A 23917-nucleotide genomic window follows, 5' to 3' on the forward strand; every position below is an offset into this window, starting at 1 on the left:
TAAAGCCTGGTGAGGCGAGTGTAAACAAACTCCACATCCCACAAACCTTAGCAAGACGATGACGAGGCGTGCAGATGACGACGACCGTGTTGACGTGTCCGCTGGAGGAAGTCCAGTGCAGTCAAGATGGCGGCGCAGCAGGGTGATGTTGATGAACTCTTCGATGTGAAAAATGCTTATTACATTGGCAGTTATCAACAATGTATCAACGAGGCTCAGAAAGTTAAGGCAAGTGTTGGATTGTACATATTGACAAAGGTTGTTTTGTTTTTCTGGCTTGCAGATTGTCTTATTATTCTCTACTTCATGCTAAGGTGAGCTAACGTTGTTAGCATCTTGTCACTGGAGTCTGGACTGAATGAGTTTCTTAACATGTTTCTTTACAGCCTTCAGCACAAGAGAAGGAGATTGAGAGGGATATGTTCTTGTACAGAGCATACGTTGCCCAGGTAACCATTTCATTATTTCTATTACGGATAGATAAATGGCTTAGGCAGGGCCTTATAGGCTATATCTTATGTATTGTCTTATTGTCTCACAAAATGTGACCTGATTGTGTTATTGCAGAGGAAGTATGCTGTAGTCCTGGATGACATCAAGCCCAGCTCTGCACCTGAACTGCAGGCCGTCCGGATGTTTGCTGAATATCGCTTCAGCGAAAGCAAAAGGTCAGAGCCTGCACTATAGTAGCCCTACCCATTTTGTCTCCAAAATGGGTAGACACCGATGGAGTGTGACACTCTTTTTCTCTCTCACTCACTCACTCACTCACACACACACACACACACACACACACACACACACACACACACACACACACACACACGCACACGCTGTGGCTGTTACTGTCATCTTACAATTAGGACCAGCTGGATGGTAACATAATGGTTATTCCACCAAATGTAGATATTTTTCCATATCAACACTAGAATTGTGTTTGGTCTGAACGTTCTACTTTTAAACAGTTGTCATTTTCTACAAACAAATGCTATAAATTACACTATTTATGAGAGAAATGTCAGTAGTTATTCTTACTGATAAATAAGTTGAGAAAACTCGAGAAATTGATGTGTGTGGTGTGTGTGTGTGTGTGTGTATTAATACACACACAGCGGCCGGATGGGAACCGCAAGGTTCCCAGCTCGAACCCGGGCTCCCCCAAGTGTTGGTGTCGAAGTATCCGCAATTTGCAACTCTAGATTTTTTTATAATGTGGTGAATCTAGAGTTGCAATACCCTCCATTGACTCCCCACTCATCCAATTTGCGTTTGCGATCTGCTTGTATTAAACAACGTTAAACTCACCAACATTGCAGCTGTAGTAGTCCAAGCTTGAATTATCCTCTGTCAATCTGCCGAGCTTGTTTTTCATAAAAATCCCAAGGAGACATGTTATGAGCTACTTTCTGTCAAATTCTGTGCAAGTGATTATTTTTCTAACTGCTGGAGTTTGGAAGCACTCGCCGTAAGTCACTGAACGGCCCTGCATGCCATCTGTTTCGCATTTGCACATAATGCAGGAGGCAGCAGCGCGACCCCTTAACAAAAACGAGCGCTTACAAACTCCAACACTTAGAAAAATAATCACTTGCACAGAATTTCTTCACAGAAAGTAGCTCATAACATGTCTATGGGGAATTTTTATGAAAAACAAGCTTGGCAGAAAGAGGATAATTCAAGCTTGGCCTAGAGTTGCAATGTTGGTGGGTTTAATGTTGTTTAATACAAGCAGATCGCAAACGCAATTTGGATGAGTAGGTAGTCAATGGAGGGTATTGCAACTAGATTCATCCCATTATAAAAAAAATCTAGAGTTGCAAATTGTGGCAAAGTGTCCTTGAGCAAGACTCTTGAACTCCCCCGTGCAGGGTGGTGCCTTGCATGGTTTCCTCCGCCATCGGGGGGGGTGTGTGTGGGTGTGTGTGTGTGTGTGTGTGTGTGTGTGTGTGTGTGTGTGTGTGTGTGTGTGTGTGTGTGTGTGTGTGTGTGTGTGTGTGTGTGTGTGTGTGTGTGTGTGTGTGTGTGTGTGTGTGTGTGTGTGTGTGAAAACTGTGAATGTAATGCACAATCTATCTATGTAAAGCGTTATGGATAAAAGCACTTTTTAAAAGCACCACTTGTGTGTGTATATATATATATATACACACACACACACACATGCACGTCTAAGGTCTCAACTCTGTGTAGCCCCTTTCGGAACCCTGTATACCTTTTTGTATTTGGGATGACACTAGTATCCAGGGTTCCTTGAAAGTCAATGCCTTCTCAAATTCACCCATTGGTACCACTCTCTGGTCTCTAACGGATATAAGGTCTCGTCTAAAGTGTTGCAGAGAGATGTCAAAGAACTGCATTAGGGCAGGGGTAAGGGTTCTCAACGTTTTGGACTGGGGAGTCGGGACCCCTGGAAATGCTTTGGCTATGTCTCGTGACCCCCGCCCCCCTCCACTACAAGTTGGCTGTTACAATAACCTTAATAATAGAGAAATACATCATAAATAAATACTGAAACCAGATATAATTAAGGAAAGTTTATGTACGTACTATGTAAAGTAAACTCTTAATTTCCATTTCCAGCCATTCAGTTGCATTTTGTTTTCTTAAATAAAAAAAAATTATAATCTGGGGACCCCCAAAATAATTTGGCGACCTCCGAGGGGCCGCAACCACCAGGTTGAGAACCCCTGCATTAGGGTCCCACAGGAGTTTGTGTTGATCATTAAACATCATTAACCATGTTTAATCCACATTTAAAAATTCCACTCGATGCCCCGCCTCTCCTGTCTTGTGATTGCCTTGCTGCACTTTTATTTGCCCAGCCTATCACAAGACGTGGGAGGTGGGACAAGAGACAGGAGATGGCAAAACAAATTATTTAAATATGTACTAAACTGCTTCATGGCAACCCTGATCAGTGCCGAGTCCGACGTCATATTTGTCCAGAGACCAGAGAGTGGTACCAGCGGGTGAATTAGAGAAGGCATTCTACTCTTGAACCCAGGTCAAAAAAATAAAGCAACAAAAGTTCGGTCCGTTATTTCTCCACTTTTATAACACCATTGGTATTGTATTTTATATCATTTTAATCGTTGATTAGTCACATTTAGGTATAGATTGTAAAGATCAGGCGTGGAATGAGCAACCAAGCACTTGCCAAACTGGCAAGCACTCTTCCACAGTAATAAAGGGGGGAAAACACATTCCTCAACTAGGTCTTGTTGCAAATCATCCAATGTGGTTCTGTTGGTCACTCTAGCACGTACAGCACAAGCTGATCCCACAAGTGTTCAAATTGGTTGAGGTCACTCACGGCAGGCAATTATATCCTCTCCACTTAAAAATGTTGTTGTTGGAGGTAGGATACTCTGTGATGATCCTGGCTCTGTGGAGGTGAGTTGGCATCCTGGAGGATGGCATTAGGTCCCAGATTCTGAAGATATGGCATCGCTGCTGGCTCCAGAATCTCATCCCGATATCTCAATGATGAGAACTTGAAGTTCAACTTCAAGTTCTGTCTTGTGAGAGAGATACTGCCCCATACCATGCCAAGTGTTGTGGCTGTGTATGGATCTTCCACCAGCTACCGAGTTCCCTAACACTCTGTTTAAAGTTCATAAAATATAAAAATGGCCAATATGTTTTTTTCCCTTATTACTGTTAAGAGTGCAATCAACTAAGCAACTCATAGCAAGGGTTGAATATCAACCACTTTTGGCAAATTGTTTGGAGGCGCTACCCACACGTTTAGCTGTGTTGCTCATTCCATGAATGCCCAATCCTTACAATCTATACCTCGTTGTAAAGATGACTAATCAACGATTAAAATGATATACATTACTATAATAAAGTGGAGACATAATGGACCAAAGTTAAGTTGCCAAACTTTTGTTGCCGAGTTTATATAAAACACATTTGATTCAACTTGTATTGACGTCACCAGCCATGTTCAGCCAGCATCTGAATTGAATTCTAGCCAACTCTCTCTAGTCCCTGTCACTGACATTTACTGTTGCCTTCTGTTCTGCTGTGTCCAGGGATGCTATTGTTGCTGATCTAGACAAAATGATGGCAAAGAATGTGGATGCAGCCAACACTGCCTTTCTCCTCATGGCTGCTTCTATTTATTACCATGAAATGAACACAGATGCGGCTCTCAGGACACTGCACCAAGGAGAGAGCCTGGAGTGGTAAGAATGGATCAATGTTGACAATAAAAGTCACTTTGCATTACAACTCTTAAACCATTTGAAATTGGCGTTCCTATTTTTGGTATCTCTGTATTGGCTCCGTTTTAGTTTTTTTAAATGGCAGCTCTACAAGCTCCTGATGTGTTGCAAGTGCAACACAATGCGACACAAGTACTACAACTTGTATGTTGGCTATTTTCACCATGCAACAACATCACACAACAGTGTATGATAAAATGATATTTAAGCAGTTTAAATATCAACCATTTAGGAATTAGGTCATTTAGACTAGAAGCGTATAATTTACATTGGATTGTAATGTAGTGAGTAGATGCCTAAAATCTAAGGTGAAAGAAATAACTCAAGTACAGATACTTAGTACACAAAGTACACTAATGAAATAATTGTATTTAGGTCACCAAAGTTGTGGAATTACCTATTGAACCATTCATACTTTGTATAGCTACATCTAGTGATGGCCAACCGTTAACCAGTAACCGTTAAGAAATTGGTAACCGGTTAATACTAACGCTTAATGGTTAATCCATTTTGGGCGGGAACCCCTTTTGGTGTTTTAACCCTTTTGGGGTTCTGTACAATATGCACAGTATTAAAAATAAATAAAATGGGATGCTGCTATATAAATATTTGAAGTTTTTCAGAAAACTTCTTGCGATTTTTTTGCTATCAAGTAAAAAAGTAAAATTTCGAGGCCTGCTCCCGTTTCACTGCTAAAATAAAACCATATTTCTTATGGAAAACAATTGGTTGAATTCTTCTTGTTCCTCCTTGTTGTATTGGTATTTTTAATGCATTCTATTATGGGAAAAACTGCGCATTTCTTCAACATTTCCTTAACAGTTAATTAACCGTTAAGGAATTAATTTAAAATATTAAGAATCAAGAAATAATCCTGTGTCCATCTTTTTCAGCATGGCGATGACCATTCAGGTGTTGCTGAGTCTGGATCGTGTTGACCTGGCAAGGTATGGATTCATTACAAAATCACCATGAAATTGGTTTAACGGTAATTTGTTTTTATGTGAAGTTTCCAAGTGGCATCTTAATTCATTGAATAATATCACAGGACCAGTGATGTACTCTTCATCACAAGCTGTCACTTTGCCTACCCAATATCTTACCTTTCGGTAGCCCCATATTGCTGAGTCTGCACTTGCTTAACAAAAATGCTTACTTGCATGAATTTCAGCATGCACACTGTGCAGGAGAGCCAACACTCCCTGAGTTAAACATGTCAATTTGTCATGATGTGGTTATCCTGTCAACAGGAAGGAGCTGAAGAAGATGCAGGAGCAGGATGAAGATGCTACTCTAACCCAGCTAGCCACGGCTTGGGTCAATATCGCTGTGGTGAGTGCAGGGCTCCAGACTAACTTTTTCACAGGTAGCACTGGTGCCACCTACCTTTTAATTTGGTAGCGCCACCACAAATTAGGTAGCACCATTGTTTTCTTTGTATAGCGTGGTATTAATACATTATCTTATCATGCCCCCACATAGGGCGCCATTTATTTATGTAGTGGTTTCCACCATTAAAGGTTTGAATCATAAAACCCCCTACAAAGGTCACTGTGTAAAAAACAGCAACCTACCTGGTTATACTTCAAAACACTGTAGATGGTTTCAACCCAACACAAAGTCACTCAGTCAATAAAGGCAATATTTATATTCCACACACAGAAAGTCAGTTTAAGGTTTTGTGTTGAAAATTAAATGCAGTCCAAACCTTTGGGAGTAATAAAGTGACAATTTGTACAATATCCCATTACCATTATCCAAATTAATTCCATCTATTCTATATTGGAGAAGTTGTACCCAACACATGGCAAGAAACCCAAAGCCACAACAGCTACGTTGCTATTGCAACACCCACAACACCATCTTACACACTAACTAACACTAACTAACATCTTACTTACAATTCGCCAACCTGGCAACTACTACCCCGTCTTTTAAGCCACTCCCCTGTGCTGCTCTGATCTCCGAGTCTCCCTGACAGTCCTGTCCGCAGGAGAATAAAACAAGGAAGGAGAGGAATCTTCGCCTCACGATTTTGCTTATTCCTTCTAAATCACTGTATATAAAATATCGCTTACTCAGCGAATCTCTTAGTTACGTTAACATTGTTCTTCCACAGAACTTGGTTTGTTCCAATCTATTACAATTACACCGTTCGAATTCGCCATTTCGCCTGCCGAGTACTTTTCATTGCGCACACACACGCACACGCGCACACACACACACACACAGGACACACGTGCAGCCTATACACGGCGCCAGCGAGACAGGACGTTATAATCTTGAGTTTCATTAAATAACTGTCTTTATCCGCACGCGCACGTGCGCACACAACATTATTCAACTGAAATGCGTAACGCCAATATTGGGCTAATATAGGTAATATGCTACCAAATGTGGGTAGCCAGGGATTTACCCACGGAATGAATATATATATATATATAATCATCTATACCAGGGCTGCCCACACTTTTTTTTACTTCAGAGCTACTTTCAAAACGACCAGCAAAATAAAACTATCATCCCATTGGTTTTTATTTTTGGTATTTGACTTTGCTACTGATGATTGTACGCAACAACAAGTATTGCATTGTGTGTTTGAGCTGACAGGCCCTTTTTGATGTCAATCAATCAAGTCATCTCAGGTCATCTCAAGCGGCAGATGCAAAAATCGTTTTTTATATTAAAATTATATATATTCTTAGGGCCATGTCATGTGGTCTACCTGCAAAGCCTTTGTGATCTATACTGGTAGATCCTGATCTACCTTTTGGGCACCGCTTAACGTCAGATCAGCCGTTTTGTCGGTCAGCGCCAAAAATGCTCCCCAACAGCATAATCGGAGCAAATACCGGGCAGTGTGTATGAGCCATAAAGTGTTGACTACACTACACTAATAAGGACACATAATAATAACTAATAACCCATCCGTTACTACATGTGGAGTCAACTCCCGCAATTTCCTTCTTCCCATAGTGCGCGGCAAGGTAACTCTGGGATGAGCGAAATTCTAGTATTATAAAATTTTTACATTTTGGAAAAAGTATTTTGCAGTGTGAAATGCCACCGAATTCTTAATCCTTCCGTAGGACTAAACCATTATATAGACGGAGTATACTCTCTCTCTCTCTATATATATATATATATATATATATATATATATATATGACGGACTTGGGGGAAAAATTTTTTTTATGAGCGCCTCACTATGCATCATCCCTTATGCATCACTAAACTATTGAAATGTAATTTTATTAATATTCTGCAGTCCACTTCTCGCATTATAGTTCTCTTGCTAAGGTTTTAGATAACAGTGGTTCTCACCAAGCCCTTGACATTTGCCATGTGTTGTTCCAGGGTGGGGAGAAGTTACAGGATGCCTACTACATCTTCCAGGAGATGTCAGACAAGTACTCTGCCACTCTGTTGCTTCTCAACGGGCAGGCAGCCTGTTACATGGCTCAGAATAAGTGGGAGGAGGCAGAGGGAGTGCTGCAGGAGGCATTGGACAAGGTAACACTTTTTTCCCATTCTGACCTGAGATCAGATTCTAAGAATGTCTTCTACATCCTGAAAAAGCTATGTTTCAATGTCAGTCGTTCTTCGATTTTTCAAAAATAGCAGACCTACAACGAGTGGCGAGCTATGAGCTTGTAGATCTGCTATTTTTCAATAGCTAAAGCATAACATAATTCTAACACCAAAAGGGGTTCCCGCCCAGAATGGGCACGTTTGTGCCATTTGTAATGTGCACTTCCTACATTTGAACAGTAGATGCCGCCACATGATTAGTTTCTGTCTTTTGCATACAACACAGTTGATCCATGAAAGGGTCTCTGTGTAGACACTGGGCAGGAAACTAGTGGTTAAATTATTACAGAATCATTCCCCATCCTTGCTGGCATTCTCCAAGGTGACACACTTGCCTCGTTTCTATTTATTATTGTTGTTGATTATGTTCTTTGTATCAGTTGATAGTACTATCAATGATAACCAACTACACCCTAGCAGAAGCTCTCGTCATCCTGCTCAATACCTAACCGACACTGACTTCGCTGATGACATCGCGCTCATCAGTCAATCATTGGAATACGCTCAGGCTCTCCTTCAGTCTTGGGTTCATATATATCTTCTTCCCAAAAGGACTTTCAAACTAGGAAGGGTATGGCATGGTCAGCCTGCAATGACGTGCATAAGATCTGGTCATCCCAGCTTAGTAAGATGTTAAAAGTACAAATATTTAGGACAACCGTTGAGCCGATTCTACTCTATGGCTCCGAGACATGGACACTTTCAAAGAAACAAGAGAATCGGTTGGATGGCACTTACACCCGCCTTCTAATGAGAGTGCAAAATCTGTCTTGGAAGAGCCACCCATCGACTAATCTAATATACGGCAACCTTCCCCGTGTTTCTTCACTGGTCTGATCCAGAAGACTGCAGTTTGCCGGCCACTGCTACAGAGCTGACAATGAGGTTATATCTTCCCTTCTTCTCTGGAGTCCTGCCTCAGGGCGGACCAGAGGTAGAAAGCTGTCGTTCCCTGATGTCATCGCTAGGGACACATGCTTCAGTAGGCAGGAACTGGGGGTGGCAATGAAGGACCGGTGCCTCATTAGGCAGGAACTGGGGGTGGCAATGAAGGACCGGGAAGTCTCGCGTAGCATTGTGGAATCCATGATCTTGACCGCGGTTGAGAAATTATGATGATTACAGAATTCTATGTCTGCATCTTCACACTTATATTCAGAGGGGAGTGTAATGTAAATGTGTTGTTAATTTAGGTGTTGATACCTCATATCCTCCCACAGTTTAAATGTAACATTGTTATAATTCAGCCTTAAAACCTTTTTTGAAGTGCTCCTTGTTAGTACTATTTATTGGTCGTAAAGCATATTGTAACGCATGTCATTACTATCATTTCAGTGTGATAGGCTAGTGGAATATTAACTTGTAAGTCGTCGGGACCATAGAGATCTCAGTGTTTATCTTTATCAAAGATGAGATATAGTCAGGCAATGTCAGAGATTAGGCTGCACTGCATGTCATATAATGCATGCAGTCACATACTACATAGTCACACGTACTACAGTACGTACAGTCACATACTACAATACATAGTCGCACACTACTTAACAGTCAAATACTGCAGTACATAGTCAAATACTACACATACTATATCCATTATTTCACAGTACAACATGCAGTCACATACTTCATGCAATCTCGTTCGACATGCTGTCACACAGTACATACAGTCATATGCTACACACAGTCACGTACTGTCCATGCAGTTACATACTCTAATGTACTTCAGTCACGTGTGCTACATTAAATTATGTACCAACTACATGCACTCATACAGTCATGTGCTCCAAATTACGTATTTTGAGATAAAAATAAATAGAAATCAGTCAATGTCTGAATTTTAAGTCTTTTATTCATCTATTTTCCTGTGTGATGTGCATGTGTGTGGTTAGTGGTTAAATCTCCCTCTCACTCTCCTCTTGCTCCCGTCCTTCTATCTATCACTCTGCAATTTAGGATAGCAGCCACCCTGAGACGCTGATCAACCTCATAGTGCTGACCCAGCACCTGGGCAAAGCTCCCGAGGTGAGACTTTGCACCTAAAGCTGTTACCAGGAGACAGCTGTGAGCTTTTCTAGTTCACCAGACAAACCCAGCCTTTAGTCAAACAAGATTTAATCTTAATCCATGAAGATCCATACATTCACAGCCTATACATGAAGTCCTACATAAACCCGTTGTCAGTTTAATTTGCTGGTTTGACGAAACGTGGAATTTGGTCAGGTGCAGTCTAGTTTCCACAGGTCCTTTTGTGGGGAGAACAGAAATATGAATGGGTGTAGTTCCTTTTTATGTTTTTCGCAAGAGCTTTGTTCCCACAGACATACAAGCTTTAAATAAGTAAACTCCTCTTAAGTTACATGAAATCCAGCCTGTGGTGTGTACTGCGTAGCGTATCAATCCTGTTGTGTGACCCCTGTAATTAAAGCTCTATTATGTAAATTGTTTAGTGAATGAAATTATATTTTGTCCACTCTGTATGGTACAGTATGCTAATATACAATAACTTATACAATTGAGGTGGTTGTATTTGGTGTCCCGGCTGAGCTCTTCTATTGAGACATTTAGATCATTTGTCTAGGTTAGACACGACAGTTGACACAATCCTATTTATGGTTTGACACAAATTTTGACCTGAAAGTAAAAATTCAGTTTCTCCCCAGATCAAGCAGGCAGGCTCTATTAGAAACAGGAATGTCAATGTTAGGTAGTGCAGCTTTAAGTCTTCTGAAAATCCTGTATCTTTTATAATTCTGTACAGATCTGTATTATACTTTCCTGTTAATGTATGTATGAAACTACTGTGGAAAATAATTTCATCCTTGAGGGCAAATTATCAGTTGATGTATAATTTGCAATTTGGGCATTTAGCTTACGCTTGTATCCCAGAGCGACTTAAATAAATGGCATAATGGTGTAAACTCTAATGTAGTTACACAAGCCAGTGCTCCACGAGAATAATAAACCGTGGAGTTCATAGGTCATAAGATAAAGGCCCAACTATCTGTTTTACTTTGAACAACAAATATCTTCTGCACTTATCGATAAGTCAAGGAGAAGTCAAGAAGAAACTTAAGAGTTTCTTAAGATAAAAAGTAAATTTTTATCATTTCTTGTTTCTTGTCTGATCTCTGACATTTCTCTGCTCTATGTACATCTGTTCTCAGGTAACCAATCGGTACCTCTCGCAGTTGAAAGATGCCCACAGAGCCCACCCATTTCTCAAAGACTATTTAGCCAAGGTAATGTGCTGTTGATTGGATCTGGTCATGAAAAAGTGGAATCACATCATGTTTGCATTTCATGATTGGTATTCTCACTCTGGTAAAATGATTGTATTATGTTTCTTTTACTACATAAAAACAGATTAGAAATACCTTTCCAATTCATATTGTAGAATCAGCTGTACTAATTAGCGGTACTATTTAAATATACTTGATTAAACTATTTATTTGAACTTGTACATAATACAATGTACCTGATGTAACATTACTATTGTTTTATACGTATCTATATTGTACTTACTGTATTGTATTGCTAAAAATATAAGAAACTGAGTAAACACGATTGTTAATTGAGGGGGGGGGGGGGGGGGTGAGGAGAGAGACAGGGAATGTGACAAACACAGGCCAAGCAGGCCATGCTAGTTGGGGTCACCACTCGCCAGATGCATTCAATGCTGGTGGAGGACATTTGTTTTCATACAAGTTAATAAACCAGCTTGGCTCTTTTTTATGGCTGGCAAGCAGGTGTCCTTGGAATGGAGCCATTAAACTTTGAAACTTATACTATAACCCTGTTGTGTACACACACACACACACAGTATAGTAATTACACAAGACGGTATGTAAATAAACATTGAAAACCTAGGTTATATTGAGTCAAACCATGCAGCGCACAGCTGCTCCACTAGTCAAATATTTTCCTTCTGATTTGAACCATTTCCTCTTTCCTCTCCTTTTTCTGCAGGAAAATGAGTTCGACAGACTAACGATGCAGTATGCTCCCACTACCATGGCTGTGGCATAACAACCCCATCTGTTTTTTTTCCTCGTTTTTTTTTTCTGGGATACCCAAAGAATGCATTTTGTATATGTTTTATGTTCTGTCACTCTGAACCATTGTTAAACTAATTAAAAATCTCTTATCAAGTTATTTAAACTACTACTACTGTATTTAGCCTCATAATAGTCAACTTCATTGGTCTTTTGTATTTGCATTTATCTTTCTGTTTTCTTTAAGCATTCCTATGATTTGGTAATAAATGTTTTACCACCATATGGATGTCCTGTGTCTTTGCTTGTGACAGACAAGTGTAACTGAAAGCAATATCTACTGTATACTGTTTGCTCCAAATTTACGTTTGAGACAGCAAAATCTATAGCCTAACGAAGAATTCTGGAGAACACAATTATATGTATTAATGTCATGATGCACTTTGTGTGTGTGTGTGTGTGTGTGTGGGGGGGGGGGGGATAGGCTGTGTGTGTATAGTCATGTATGATGTACAAATTGTACAGTATACACCACTATATATATATATATAGTGCATATATTTGTGTGTGAGAGAGACTGCATAATGTGTAGGCTATAGTATCTGTTGTCTAGTCAGCCTGCCCTGCTGGGCAGTATGTACTGTATAGTAGGCCTACTGTACTGTCTCTTTAAAAAATCATCCTTTTACGCAGCAGTTCAAGAAGATAGCGGGCCATAATTACGTCACGCGTCTTCGGCTTTTTCCTTTTTCTTCGTTTCCCATAAACTTCAAATCAATGGCTTTCTGGGCGGCCGATGGAAGCGGTCCTCCAAACGGAAGACGGACACAAACGATTTTTGTAGACTTATTTTTTGTCCGACATTAGAATTTGGAGTCCCGACTCCCGACTAGACAGCCGTATGGTGGTGTGTGTCACGTTCTACAATATAGGCTCCCATTGAAGTAGCGCGCATTTCCCCCTCTGTCACACTGACAGTACAGACTCCCCAGGACACGTTGACCAGAGCAGCAGAGGAGAGGAGGAGGCCGCCGAATATTCAAAGGATAATAATTCTCCTTCATCTTTTTACAGTACGTTTTCCCTGCTGTAGAAACGATTTCAGTGTCGCTGCCCGCGGGTCTGGTAGGAATATATAGCCTATATATACAGTAGGCTACGACTACTCTTAATAAACCAAGAGAAACGTTTTAGACTATTATACGACGAATAATGGATTTGAAAGCTCTTAACATGGCACAATAATCGCATGTGCTGTACTGTAGGTGTAGGCTACGTATTGTATGTTACAGTGCATGAGCTGCCTGGGGAGCATGCTATATTAGACTGAATTAAATATTTTTACTGCCGCGTGGGAGCGCCGTTATCGCCGTTATTATAACTGTTGCGGTAGGTAGGTACCATTCAATTATTACAGTATCCTTCAAGCTGCTGCAAATGCTGGTCTGTTCAGTATTGTGTGCTTTTGATTTAGCCAAGCGGCTAACGGCGACGACGCAACGGCCGGCCAGTGATGAAGCAGCAGCGTGCGTAGCGGAATGGTGTGTTCAGAATTAGATCCAATCATTGATGCCGGGCCACATTAATTGCCATAACGCTCGTTAATAGCGCGGGGCCTAAAACTGTACATAGAAATCCCCGTCGTATAGGCGGGTGCGTTTTGGCGTCATTCGTGCGACGGTTTGGGTCTATCAATTTGAGTTGTTCCTGTATGTTGAAGAATGGGCCCGTGTCTTAATTTAGAAAACAAAGAATTAGGCTACTGTAGAGGCTAAGCTTGTTAGCTAAGCTGGTTTCCGCGTTTTGAGGTTAACAGCCAGTTGGGAGAGATTAGTGACACATAGCCCGGACCGGCTGCCTCGTGCCCATCGTTCTGTATCCCTGAATCGGGGTCAGTTTTTTTTCCCAGTTCCCCCTTTTTTTTTGTACTGTTCCGTGCAGCAATGGATAGTCATCCTGTAGGTGACAGTGACAGCATGGGTGACAGCATGAGGGGGGCGCTGGAAGTGGAACCCATGCCGGGCTATGTGGACCTCATCACCAAAGCGTCCACTGTCATGTACGGTGCCTTGAGAGACTGCAGTGCGTGCGGGCTTGAGCTCTCCAGACGGACTCTCCTGGAGAACGCAAAGATTACCTGGATAGAGATTGGCCTCTTCTTCTTTTGCGCCTTCTTATGGACTCAAATACGATGGGGACTGACAGAAAGACTGTTCAAGGTAAGTTCAGGTCCATCATCATTCATGGTCATGGGACACCATCCTTGCGTTCATCCATCCTTGTGAAGTTCATGTGCATCCATATCAAAACCCATTTCCACACCAGCAGCACGGATAATGATGGCCCTCTTTAACTGGTTGGCCTAATATCTCTGCTCATTCCTTTACTCTAATTATAGGGTCCTGGTATCAAAGCACTTGAGTTGAGTGTCAATGCAACCTCTGTGCCTGCTCTCAAGACTACATTTGATCCAAGTCACATGCTTGAATAAATCATCATCATGTCACACAGTTTTAGAAGAATAAAACAATCTGTTATATCCTGGCTGCACAAGGCATGAAAAGGTCTCCCCTCCCCTTATTTCTGTATAGGGAATGCATGGAAAAATACATATTTCAGGGTGAGAGCTGTTACTGTGACAACTGCAAGTGGCAATTAAAATCCAGAATGACAGTGAGATGATCTGAGAGTGTCTGCAGCACTTGGTTAGAGTAAGAGTACTCAGTGATATTTTAACTCAAGAGTGTAAAAATGTACCCGTCCCATACTGTAAGTATTTCATATTGTGTGTGCAATCAGTGTGCGCACACTCTGCCGTGTGTGTGTGTGTGTGTGTGTGTGTGCGTGTGTGTGTGTGTGTGCGTGTGTGTGTGTGTGTGCGCGCGCATGCGCGTGTGTGCATCATGTTTTAACCAAGTTTTTCTCCTATAGCAGGTAACTCAGTGTCATTGGGAAATGGGAATGGATAGCCATTACCCCTGGTCGGATAGACAAACCGTGTTAGAAAATATTAACCTGTTGCACAAAACATGCACACACACGCATGCATGCATGCATGCACGCACACACACGCACACGCACACACACACACACACACACACACACACACACACACACACACACACACACACACACACACACACACGTCTCACACACATGTCTCACACACACACACACACACACACACACACACACGCACACACACACACACACACACACACACACACACACACACACACACACACACACACAGCAACAGCAGGCCCACAGGTTATGTAGCATCGATGCAACTCTTGTATGGAAAAGAGCCTGTGAACTTAATGCAATGTCTTTCTATTTGCGGTGGGTTAGTTAATATGTGACAAACATTGTATATTTTATTGCATTCAGAAGTTCACTTCCTGCCCCACATGCGCTACACTATCATAGTTATCAACATCAAGTGTACTCTATTTAATCCACGCATTCCACGACGATCGAATGACTAAAGACAACAAACACTGAGTAAATCAATAATTGTGAGATCAGCTATCATTGTCCTTATATGCAGTGACAGCTAGCACAAAAATGCTAGTGGGGCCAGTTTAGAGCCAGATATTTCCTGGCTGGCTCATGCTTACACATTTTATCTCAGATTACTTCATGAGAAGAATATATATGCTTTTCTTGGTGTCAGTGTGTGTCTGTGTGAGTGTTTGTAGAGCCGGATAGACCTCAGTACTTTGACCAAGCTAAAGACATACAAATCAGATGATTCTGTTTAGTCCCATAGTGGATCTCATTTGGTTTTTGATCAATGAACTTGCAGCATCAGCATCACAGGCACCACTAGTGAACTGCTGGAACTAGGTTTAGTGCACTACATTTTTTTTATTTTCTATATTTCATTTTTTGCCATCCAGTAGACATAATGTAGCTGCTGCTATTTGGCTAAAATGGAAGTTCACTATAGGCTAGATCAGAATCGCAGATGAGAAGCCAATTTTCATAAAAAACAAAGTTGTGGCGGACAACCTACATGTAATTGGATATAACAGTGATAGAAACACCCCCCACCCGGCCACCCCTGCCCATGTGCAAAGGTGTAAAAGACTGTCGCAATTTTCAGAAAGAAAACACAAAAAACAACTGAGCATCAGTGATTGCCACTTGCAGGCCGTCAGGGATTCTGAAGCAGGGCAGAGGGCTAGAGTCCCTACTGGAAGTTGGGTTGTGCATTATTATTATTAAAGCTAATTTAACCATGCATTAATATGGGCCTGAGTATATGCATGAGTAGGTTAACCAGCAAGGTTATTTTTATTGATTGATTGATTGATTGAAACCTTTATTTATTCTCGGAAATAGCATTGAGGCTCACCCTCATGCTGCAATGCTGCCGAGATCACATACATCAGCAATTAAGACATGTACAGATAATAAGCAAAAGGATGCACAGCACACCGGTCCTTGTGAGGTGCCAGCCAACGGGAAAGTGAATGAAAAAAATGTATAGCCGCACAGTCATAGCTGCCAAAGCATAAGTTTTAATGAGGACACAGTCTAGAGACAACAACGTTTCGGACAGATAATACTGCCTTCTTCTATTCAGGGTGAGGATATATTCATGTACAGATATAAAACACAATAACTAATCTACAATTAAGGCAAATACAGAAATAAATCACAGAAACAGTGAAACAAAACAATGGAAAGTGAATACATTCAAAACAATGGAAAGTGAATACGTTCAAAATAATTACATAGTGAGGTAGAGAGGTTTAAGAGCACGTTATTAAATAGTCCATAGGATATCGGGGTATTAATTTTTTAGTGTTTGTTGTATAATGTAGAGTGTTTCATGGAATAGGGGCATCGAAGCAGAAAGCAGATTTTCCCAGTTCAGACTGTACAGATTGGACAAGTGTAAGCCATGCAGTCACTTGTATCCTTGTAGCATTCAGCAGAAGCATTTCACAGTCACATAACCACACCACACTATATTACCACTGCATTTTCAAATGACTCGCATCAATAATATTGCATTTATCAGTTTTTTGGTTGAATAATTATAAATCAGTCTTTGAATAAAGGTTTGAATAAATGATGCATGATACAGTTCAGATAATGACTTTGTGCACTCTCCACGGTATGCGAGGACTAGCTCTATCATGTGATTCTGTACAGTATGATGTGCACTAAGAAGACCATTAAGGAAACACTGTATTTATTGTACTCAGCAAATAAATTACTCTACTGTGTGTGCATACTAAAGGACAGATAGAGCTCACCAAACCTCAGGGCTCTGCTTTGAGAGATTGGCTTTTGGCCCAGAATCCAGATCTCCTGTTTTTATCTTAACCCATCCCACTCTTTGGTGCCTCCATGGCTCCACCCTGTTGTTGTTGTTGTTGTAGGTATCCAGTATTGGGGCCCAACTCTAATATAGCTCTCCCCACAGACAGCCTAACAGGCACGTGCAGAGGGGGGGCTAGGGGGGCTTGAGCACCTGCCCTTTTGCAGAAAGTGCCCTTTCTCAACAAAAACACAAAAACAAAAAGAAAGGTTTTTTTTTTGGGGGGGGGGGGGGGGGCAATACGAGCTTATGTGGGGGCCAATAAGGGCTTGTGGGGGGCCAATAAGGGCTTATGTGGGGGACCAATAAGGGCTTGTGTGGGGGGAAAACAAGGGCTTATTTGGGGGGCAAATAAGGGCTTGTGGGGGGCCAATAAGGGCTTGTGTGGGGGGGGGGGGGGGGGGCAATAAGGGCTTATGTGGGGGCCAAAAAGGGCTTGTGTGAGGGGGCAATAAGGGCTTATGTGTGGGGGCAAATAAGGGCTTATGTGGGGGCCAATAAGGGCTTGTGTGGGGGACCAATAAGGGCTTGTGTGGGTGGCCAATAAGTGCCATTGCCCCTTCAAGACGAACATTTGACAAGTAATGATAAATTCCACTATCATAATGAATTATCTTTTAATCTGCCATCAGTCAGTTTTAGTTTCAGACTAATGAGAACATATTGCTTATTTTACTGTCCAATGACATGAAATGGCACAAGGGAAAGACCACCCCCAAAACATAGCGCCCTTTTCTGGAGTTTGGGCCATGCCCCACCAATGCTCTCTGCACGTGCACGGGCCTGCAGCCTAACATGACGTGGCCTCTGTCTTGTAATTCAACCATTGAGGTGGGTGAGGGGAGAAGTAATTTCTGTGGTAGATGCTCTGGCAATGTTATAGTACTATTAGTGCAGCTCAGGGCCCCACGTGTAAAGCCAGATGTGGCCTGAGAATGCAAAGAATGGGGCCTGTTTTTCCCTTACATATAGTGTGGCGGTGTGCATGATGTGACTCAATGACCCCTATGGAATGGAAAGGAACAGATGGGCTATATACAGCATGAGGTATGGAATGGATAGTATATGGGCTGCTAATGTTGAGGGGAACGTCTCCCCCTTTCATGACATTTATGTGGTGTTTGCATGTAATACCACCTACATACAGTATAGAGTGCTTACATTAGGGATTGAAAGATGGGTTCAGTGCCAGGTCAACTGTTCTGAACTAATGCCAGATGATAATTACAGTCATACATCATAATTGAGATGGGATTGGGCATTAACACTGTATGATCTCTGGTTTCAGTTCATTGAAATAAAATGAGTATGAAGAGAACACGCAAATAGCAAAGATAATAGCAAATGTAAATCACACATAAAGCATTGTATTTTTGTTCTAATCTACAGCACTGATTAGATACCGTATCCAGTCTGTGTGATGGAAAACACAATAGTCAGTTTCAGTGACAGGCATTGTGGTTGAGCTAATAAATCTGTGGGCAGTTAAAAGAATTAATGAATTGGCAATATTGAGGATGAATGAATGATGATTGAATGAGGCTATACACTATACAGGCTCTCAGTGGCACAAAAAAAAAGAATATTGGCGTTATTAAAACTAAATGAATCACAACATTGTGTATGTTTGTATAATTTACTTACAACGAGGTGAGGTTTTCCTCTCTAGGATAACTTTGACAGATACAGTAGGCAGTGTGTTTTATGAAGGAGGGCTAATGGGGGTCATGTGACGTGAAGCGTGGACATAACATGTTATGTCCCCTGACAACTGTTAACCTTTTAAGGGTATCCAGTATAAAGAACTTAACATGATGTGCAGTGCAGAGTTTTTCTTTTTGTCTTTTATGACCACTTTAGGATGGTAAATCTTCTCCATTTTGTTGATCAGATTTGTATGGTTCATTCATTGACAGTGTTGTTGCAGCAACTTCCCGGTGTTGCCATACATTAAAGGTAGCCCATATACCAATATTAGCCTGTCAGATCAAAGGGCACGATACTGAGATCTCTGTTAGAAAACTACATACAATATAATACAAGATGTAAAATGTACATTTATATTATATATTTATATTACATTTATATACTAATTGAGGTGACTTTCTAATCCAGTTTCAAATAATTAGCAGACTGATGTCTTGTCCTGGTTATTGACAGACACATGTCTGCTGCTGGAGTGATGTGATCATTTGGACCTTTTGTGTGATAGAAGCCTTACGCCTAATATGTTGAGCTTATTTAGCCTACCAGTAAGGCGCCTGAGATCGCGTGCACGCATCTGCCCGGGTGACAGCAGACTGCTGGGCAAGCACTGGCGCTTTGGCATGGGGGGTCAGATCAACAATGGAATGAATTCTGTACTGGCCATATATGGAGCGTGTCTTGAGTGTACAGGGTTTGATGAGGTCAGATCAACATATGGAATGTCAGAACAGGTCAGCTCCATATATGGAGATTAAGGGTGGAAGCGGGGGCAGTGTCTTGAGTGTACAGGGTTTAATGAGGGCCCAGGTAGGGCCAGACCTTAATTTTCGGGCCTGTTGAGAACTCTAAAGTCTAGAGTTTGAAATGAATGGACAGGTATCAGTCAAAAGGGAGACATCGAAGAGGAAGGATGGATGGGGAAGGATCAAACATATGGAATGTCTGAACAAGGCAGCTCCATATATGGAGATCTAAGGGTTTGAGGTTTGAGGTCAGATGTAGAGTTGCTGGCCAATATTGATGACATCAGGGATCTCCAGGTCATATAGGCATTCCCACATTTCCCATATATGGGCTTAATAATATTGATGACACCAGGGATCTCCATCCCTGAGATGTCACATGATGTCACAAGGCAGTGTGGAACTAGTAGTGAGCAACAAGTAGTGAGTCATAGTGAGTCAGTGCACTGTAGTGTAAACGTATAGAGGGATATCGTGATTAAGGCTGCAAGATTATCTTCTTAGCAATTATTCTTTTGATTACATTTTCGATTCATAAAATAATCGAGAACAACGAGCACTTTTAATATCTATTTTAAAGGCTTAAAGGGACAGCTTGGCGTTTTGGGTTTTCTATTAAAAGAAATGTCAGGGCTCAAGGCAAGGTTTTATCTAACTGCGTACTTCGTAAATAGAATACTAAAAAAGTCTCCTCATGGAAACAGTGTGACATTTCTGTGAAGTGAAAATGTGAAAATGCCTTTCCTCCCCTATTTGACAAATACCAACTGAATAAATTCTTAAATTCCAGCTTATCTCTTTAATAAAACATTGTGAATAGAGTTATTTTTTACTTTTGTCCAATCAGTTTTGGGGCAAAGATGTGAAGATTACATTCATGAGATTCTCTGCATTCTTGTGTGTGTGTGTGTGTGTGTGTGTGTGTGTGTGTGTGTGTGTGTGTGTGTGTGTGTGTGTGTGTGTGATAATGAGGCTGTCATGTCATTGCAGTACCTGGGGTAGACTGGAGCTGCTCAGAGATGATAATGGAGAGAAGGAGAAGGAGAGAGGGAGGGAGCGGGAAAGACAAAGGATGAAGTAGAAAGAGGGGTAGGGTGGAGAGGTTTTTTTTTTAAAAGAAGAAGAAAAGGAGTTTGGAAGAGGCAAAGATGAGCAGAGCCAAACTTGAAAGAGGGTTTGGCGGACAGCTGGGGCAATTGGGAGAAACTGAGGCAAAACAAAAAGAGAGCTAGAGAGGAAGGAAGAGAGTGGGAACAGGGGTTTGTTTAGAGACTGGCTTGGTGCTCAAATCCGCTGGCTCAGCATTCAGCAGCCATCATTAACAGACTCAACTAGAACTGCACTCTGTCGAGTGCCTACTTGCTTGTTGCACACAAGTAGGCCATAAATGGCCTACTAGTGCGCAAGCAGAGCGTGCAAGTACTGTAGATCAAATCTCAGCCTCTCTGAAAGAACGTTTGCAATATTGTATTATTAGGTTTAGCTAATTGCTACGTACCTTGCTTTTGGAGGAAAAAAAGTAGTATTTTGAAGTATGGTAATGATTACATACAGTCATACATGTATACATATGGGCATTACCTTTAGTCCACCCGACACTGAAACATGTCATTGTTACTTCACCATCGATAACCAATTATACCCTGGCATTGGTACATATATTCATCACGTCATATGCTCATATGTCTATATATGTATATGTATATATGTATGTATATGTAATTTCTGAGTTGGTTAGTGGTATAATGTGGTTACTCGGGTGGTTTGATGCGTATGTCACTTTAATCCACCCGACACTGAAACATATCATCATTACGTCACTATCGTAAACCAATTATACCCTGGCATTGATTGGTACATATCTTTATCACGTCATGGGACATACTCGGAAAACATACCTGCACTGTCTGCTTCCGTATGTCCCGTGCCAGCATATGACGTCATATCTTTTGCTGCTAAGGGACATACGCTTCATAGCATGACGGAAAACATACCTGCACGGTCTGCTTTGTGCCAGCATATGACGTCATATCATATGCTGCTAAGGGACATACGCATCGTAGCACCTGACTGATAACATTACTTGCACACTCTGCTTGCACAAGTAAATATACAGTGCTAATATGACCTGCCTGGCTGCACAAACATACACTACAAAGATGGAGGCATGACGTACAGTATACTGTACATATTCACAGAGACACACACACACACACACACACACAGTCACACACACATACACACACACACACACACACACACACACACACACACACACACAGCATGCGCACTTACACACACACAAACACACACACACACACACACACACACACTGCCCTTGTCTAGCCTTTCAAACCAGATAAACACAACAGGGAGTGGCCTGCTGTGGTCAAACTTGTGGTCAAACCCTTTCAGTAGAAGCAGTTAACCTCTCATATAAACTGCTCCTGTCACACACACAGAGCAAAGAGAAACAGTGAGATTGCCAGCTCCTTCAGCGGTGCAGGGTTTATCGTCCTAAGTGAGGCTCTTGTGGCTCGTGTCTTGCTATTGTTGAACTTGTCAAAGCAGCACATGGTTTGACAAACATGGCCAATAACCACCACGGGTCTCGGGTCAGGTTACACTTCTGTTGTGTGGTCCATTAGAACCACAATTAGAAACCGGAGCACACTTCAGTGGTTTTAGGGAAAGTGTGTGCATGTCTCTCAGCCATATCATATAGGGTTTGAAATTAACACCAGCCAAGCGTCAAATGCGGGTCGATGTGTCATTTGGTGTGTTTTTCCCCTAACAAAAGAAAAATCTGCTTTAATTGATCAGCACTTAATTGGTCAGCACAAAGTAAATATCAGCCTTGGTAGCTCAAGCTCATATCACCATTGAACCACTGTTCACTTTCACAGTGCAAGTAGTGGTACATCATGTATGAACGTTTATTTCTTAATCTATAATTTTTTATCCCACGATTTTGTACGCAATTTTTTCACCCGGTGCCAATTGTCTACGCTGTAATCCTGGTAAGCTACTCTCCCTCTGCCATCTGGGGAGAGCAACGGACTGACCTCATGCTTCCTTCTATGCATGAGGAGGACAAGCCGAAGAGAGAGAGAGAGACAGGGAGTAACACACAGCAAAGGTCGACGGGCTAGGGAATTGAACCTACACCAGGCTGCATTAGAGCCTATAAGCGCCTTAACCGCTAGGCCAGTGGAACCCAGATGCTTTCATGGCTGTGAACAGATTCTGTCTCAATTGTGCAAGGTGTAGTAAAAGAAACGTTACAGGTGTTAATGGCTCAGCATGAGTAAGATTTGTAACAAAATATAAGCATTATACAGCGCACAAGTTGGTGGAGTTGCACACTTGAAAACCATTGTCTATGTAGACAAGGTTTTTGTGTCACAGAGGGACACTGGACTTTGACAGGACTTTGAAAAAGCAAGATCTACAAGCTTAAATGAATTGAAATGTTCCTAATGTCTTTTGTGCAGATTTTCTAAACAGACGTGACATGTTGTAGATCACCTATTATTTGGTTCTGTCTGGTGGGAGGGGCGTTTGAGCTGGGGCGTTTCTGGCACTGTCTGCTGCTGTTGGGTGCTGCTGTCTGTAGAGCTTCTCTAAGGAGGTGATGTTTTGATTTATTTTCTTTCTTTCTTTTAACCATGATTTAAAAGTATATATGTATTTCGGTTTGTTATAGTATATTGGATTTTTTAGGGGTCAAGCCCAAAGGGCGTAGTTAGTTTCATTATCGTGAAAGTTCCACCATTTTAGCAGTTTTGGTAGTTCTGAGCTATCGTTTTTCACGAAATTCGACAATATGGTAGAGGGCTGTGAAGATCCCTCAGGAACAAAACCTCTGACCTCTAGATCTCTAGATTATTAATTGTTTTGCAGAAATCACAGAAATTGCATTTCCATACATGCCAATGGAGTCTGACTCTGGTTACGGGACTACAGCGTGGACAGACAACCCGTTCAGCCAATCAGCCTAACCAAAAAAACTGACGTCTACCCGCGCCTGACCTAGGGCCTGGGTAGAATCTAATTAAAACCCACACTGATCTAATGACAGTTGCATTTTAATTCTCCTATTGTATTTTAAGGGGAAAAGCACAATAGCACTGTTATGGCTCTGTATACCAATATTAGGCTACTGATTTGTAGATTTGTAGATGTTCTTTCACGTCTCTTAGTCAGGTTTGTCTGTCAGGTCTCTCTGAAGTCTGTCAGGTCTCTGAGAATCTGTTACGTCTCAATCTAGTTGCTTTAATCAGTTTGTTTGTCCTATGACCTTCAGAGCAGGTGTAGTGTTTG

At 41.5% G+C, this 23917-nt stretch overlaps 3 protein-coding genes across 4 annotated transcripts in view; 2 read left to right on the plus strand and 1 right to left on the minus strand.

The window, feature by feature from the left end:
• Window positions 1–23917, minus strand: part of ncln (nicalin) — a 115590-nt gene that overhangs the window by 42883 nt on the left and 48790 nt on the right. The window lies entirely within an intron of this gene.
• cope (COPI coat complex subunit epsilon) lies at window positions 110–12092 on the plus strand. The gene is made up of 10 exons (XM_083767170.1): window positions 110–228; window positions 387–449; window positions 568–668; window positions 4035–4187; window positions 5120–5173; window positions 5477–5558; window positions 7584–7739; window positions 9771–9839; window positions 10982–11056; window positions 11784–12092. The coding sequence occupies exons 1-10, from the start codon at window positions 127–129 to the stop codon at window positions 11841–11843; spliced, it is 915 nt and encodes a 304-aa protein (XP_083623296.1). The 5' UTR covers window positions 110–126; the 3' UTR covers window positions 11844–12092.
• cers1 (ceramide synthase 1) overlaps window positions 12598–23917 on the plus strand; it is a 41895-nt gene continuing 30575 nt past the window's right edge. Inside the window, exon 1 of one of the 2 annotated variants that reach the window (XM_083767506.1) lies at window positions 12598–14028. In XM_083767506.1, coding sequence (XP_083623632.1) covers window positions 13753–14028 — 276 coding nt within the window. In that variant the 5' untranslated portion in view covers window positions 12598–13752. The remainder of the gene's footprint in view (window positions 14029–23917) is intronic. The other variant, XM_083767507.1, reaches the window with a different exon arrangement.

Source organism: Protomyctophum parallelum (assembly GCF_964188405.1).
Source record: "Protomyctophum parallelum genome assembly, chromosome: 6".
NCBI classification, from domain to species: Eukaryota; Metazoa; Chordata; class Actinopteri; order Myctophiformes; family Myctophidae; genus Protomyctophum; species Protomyctophum parallelum.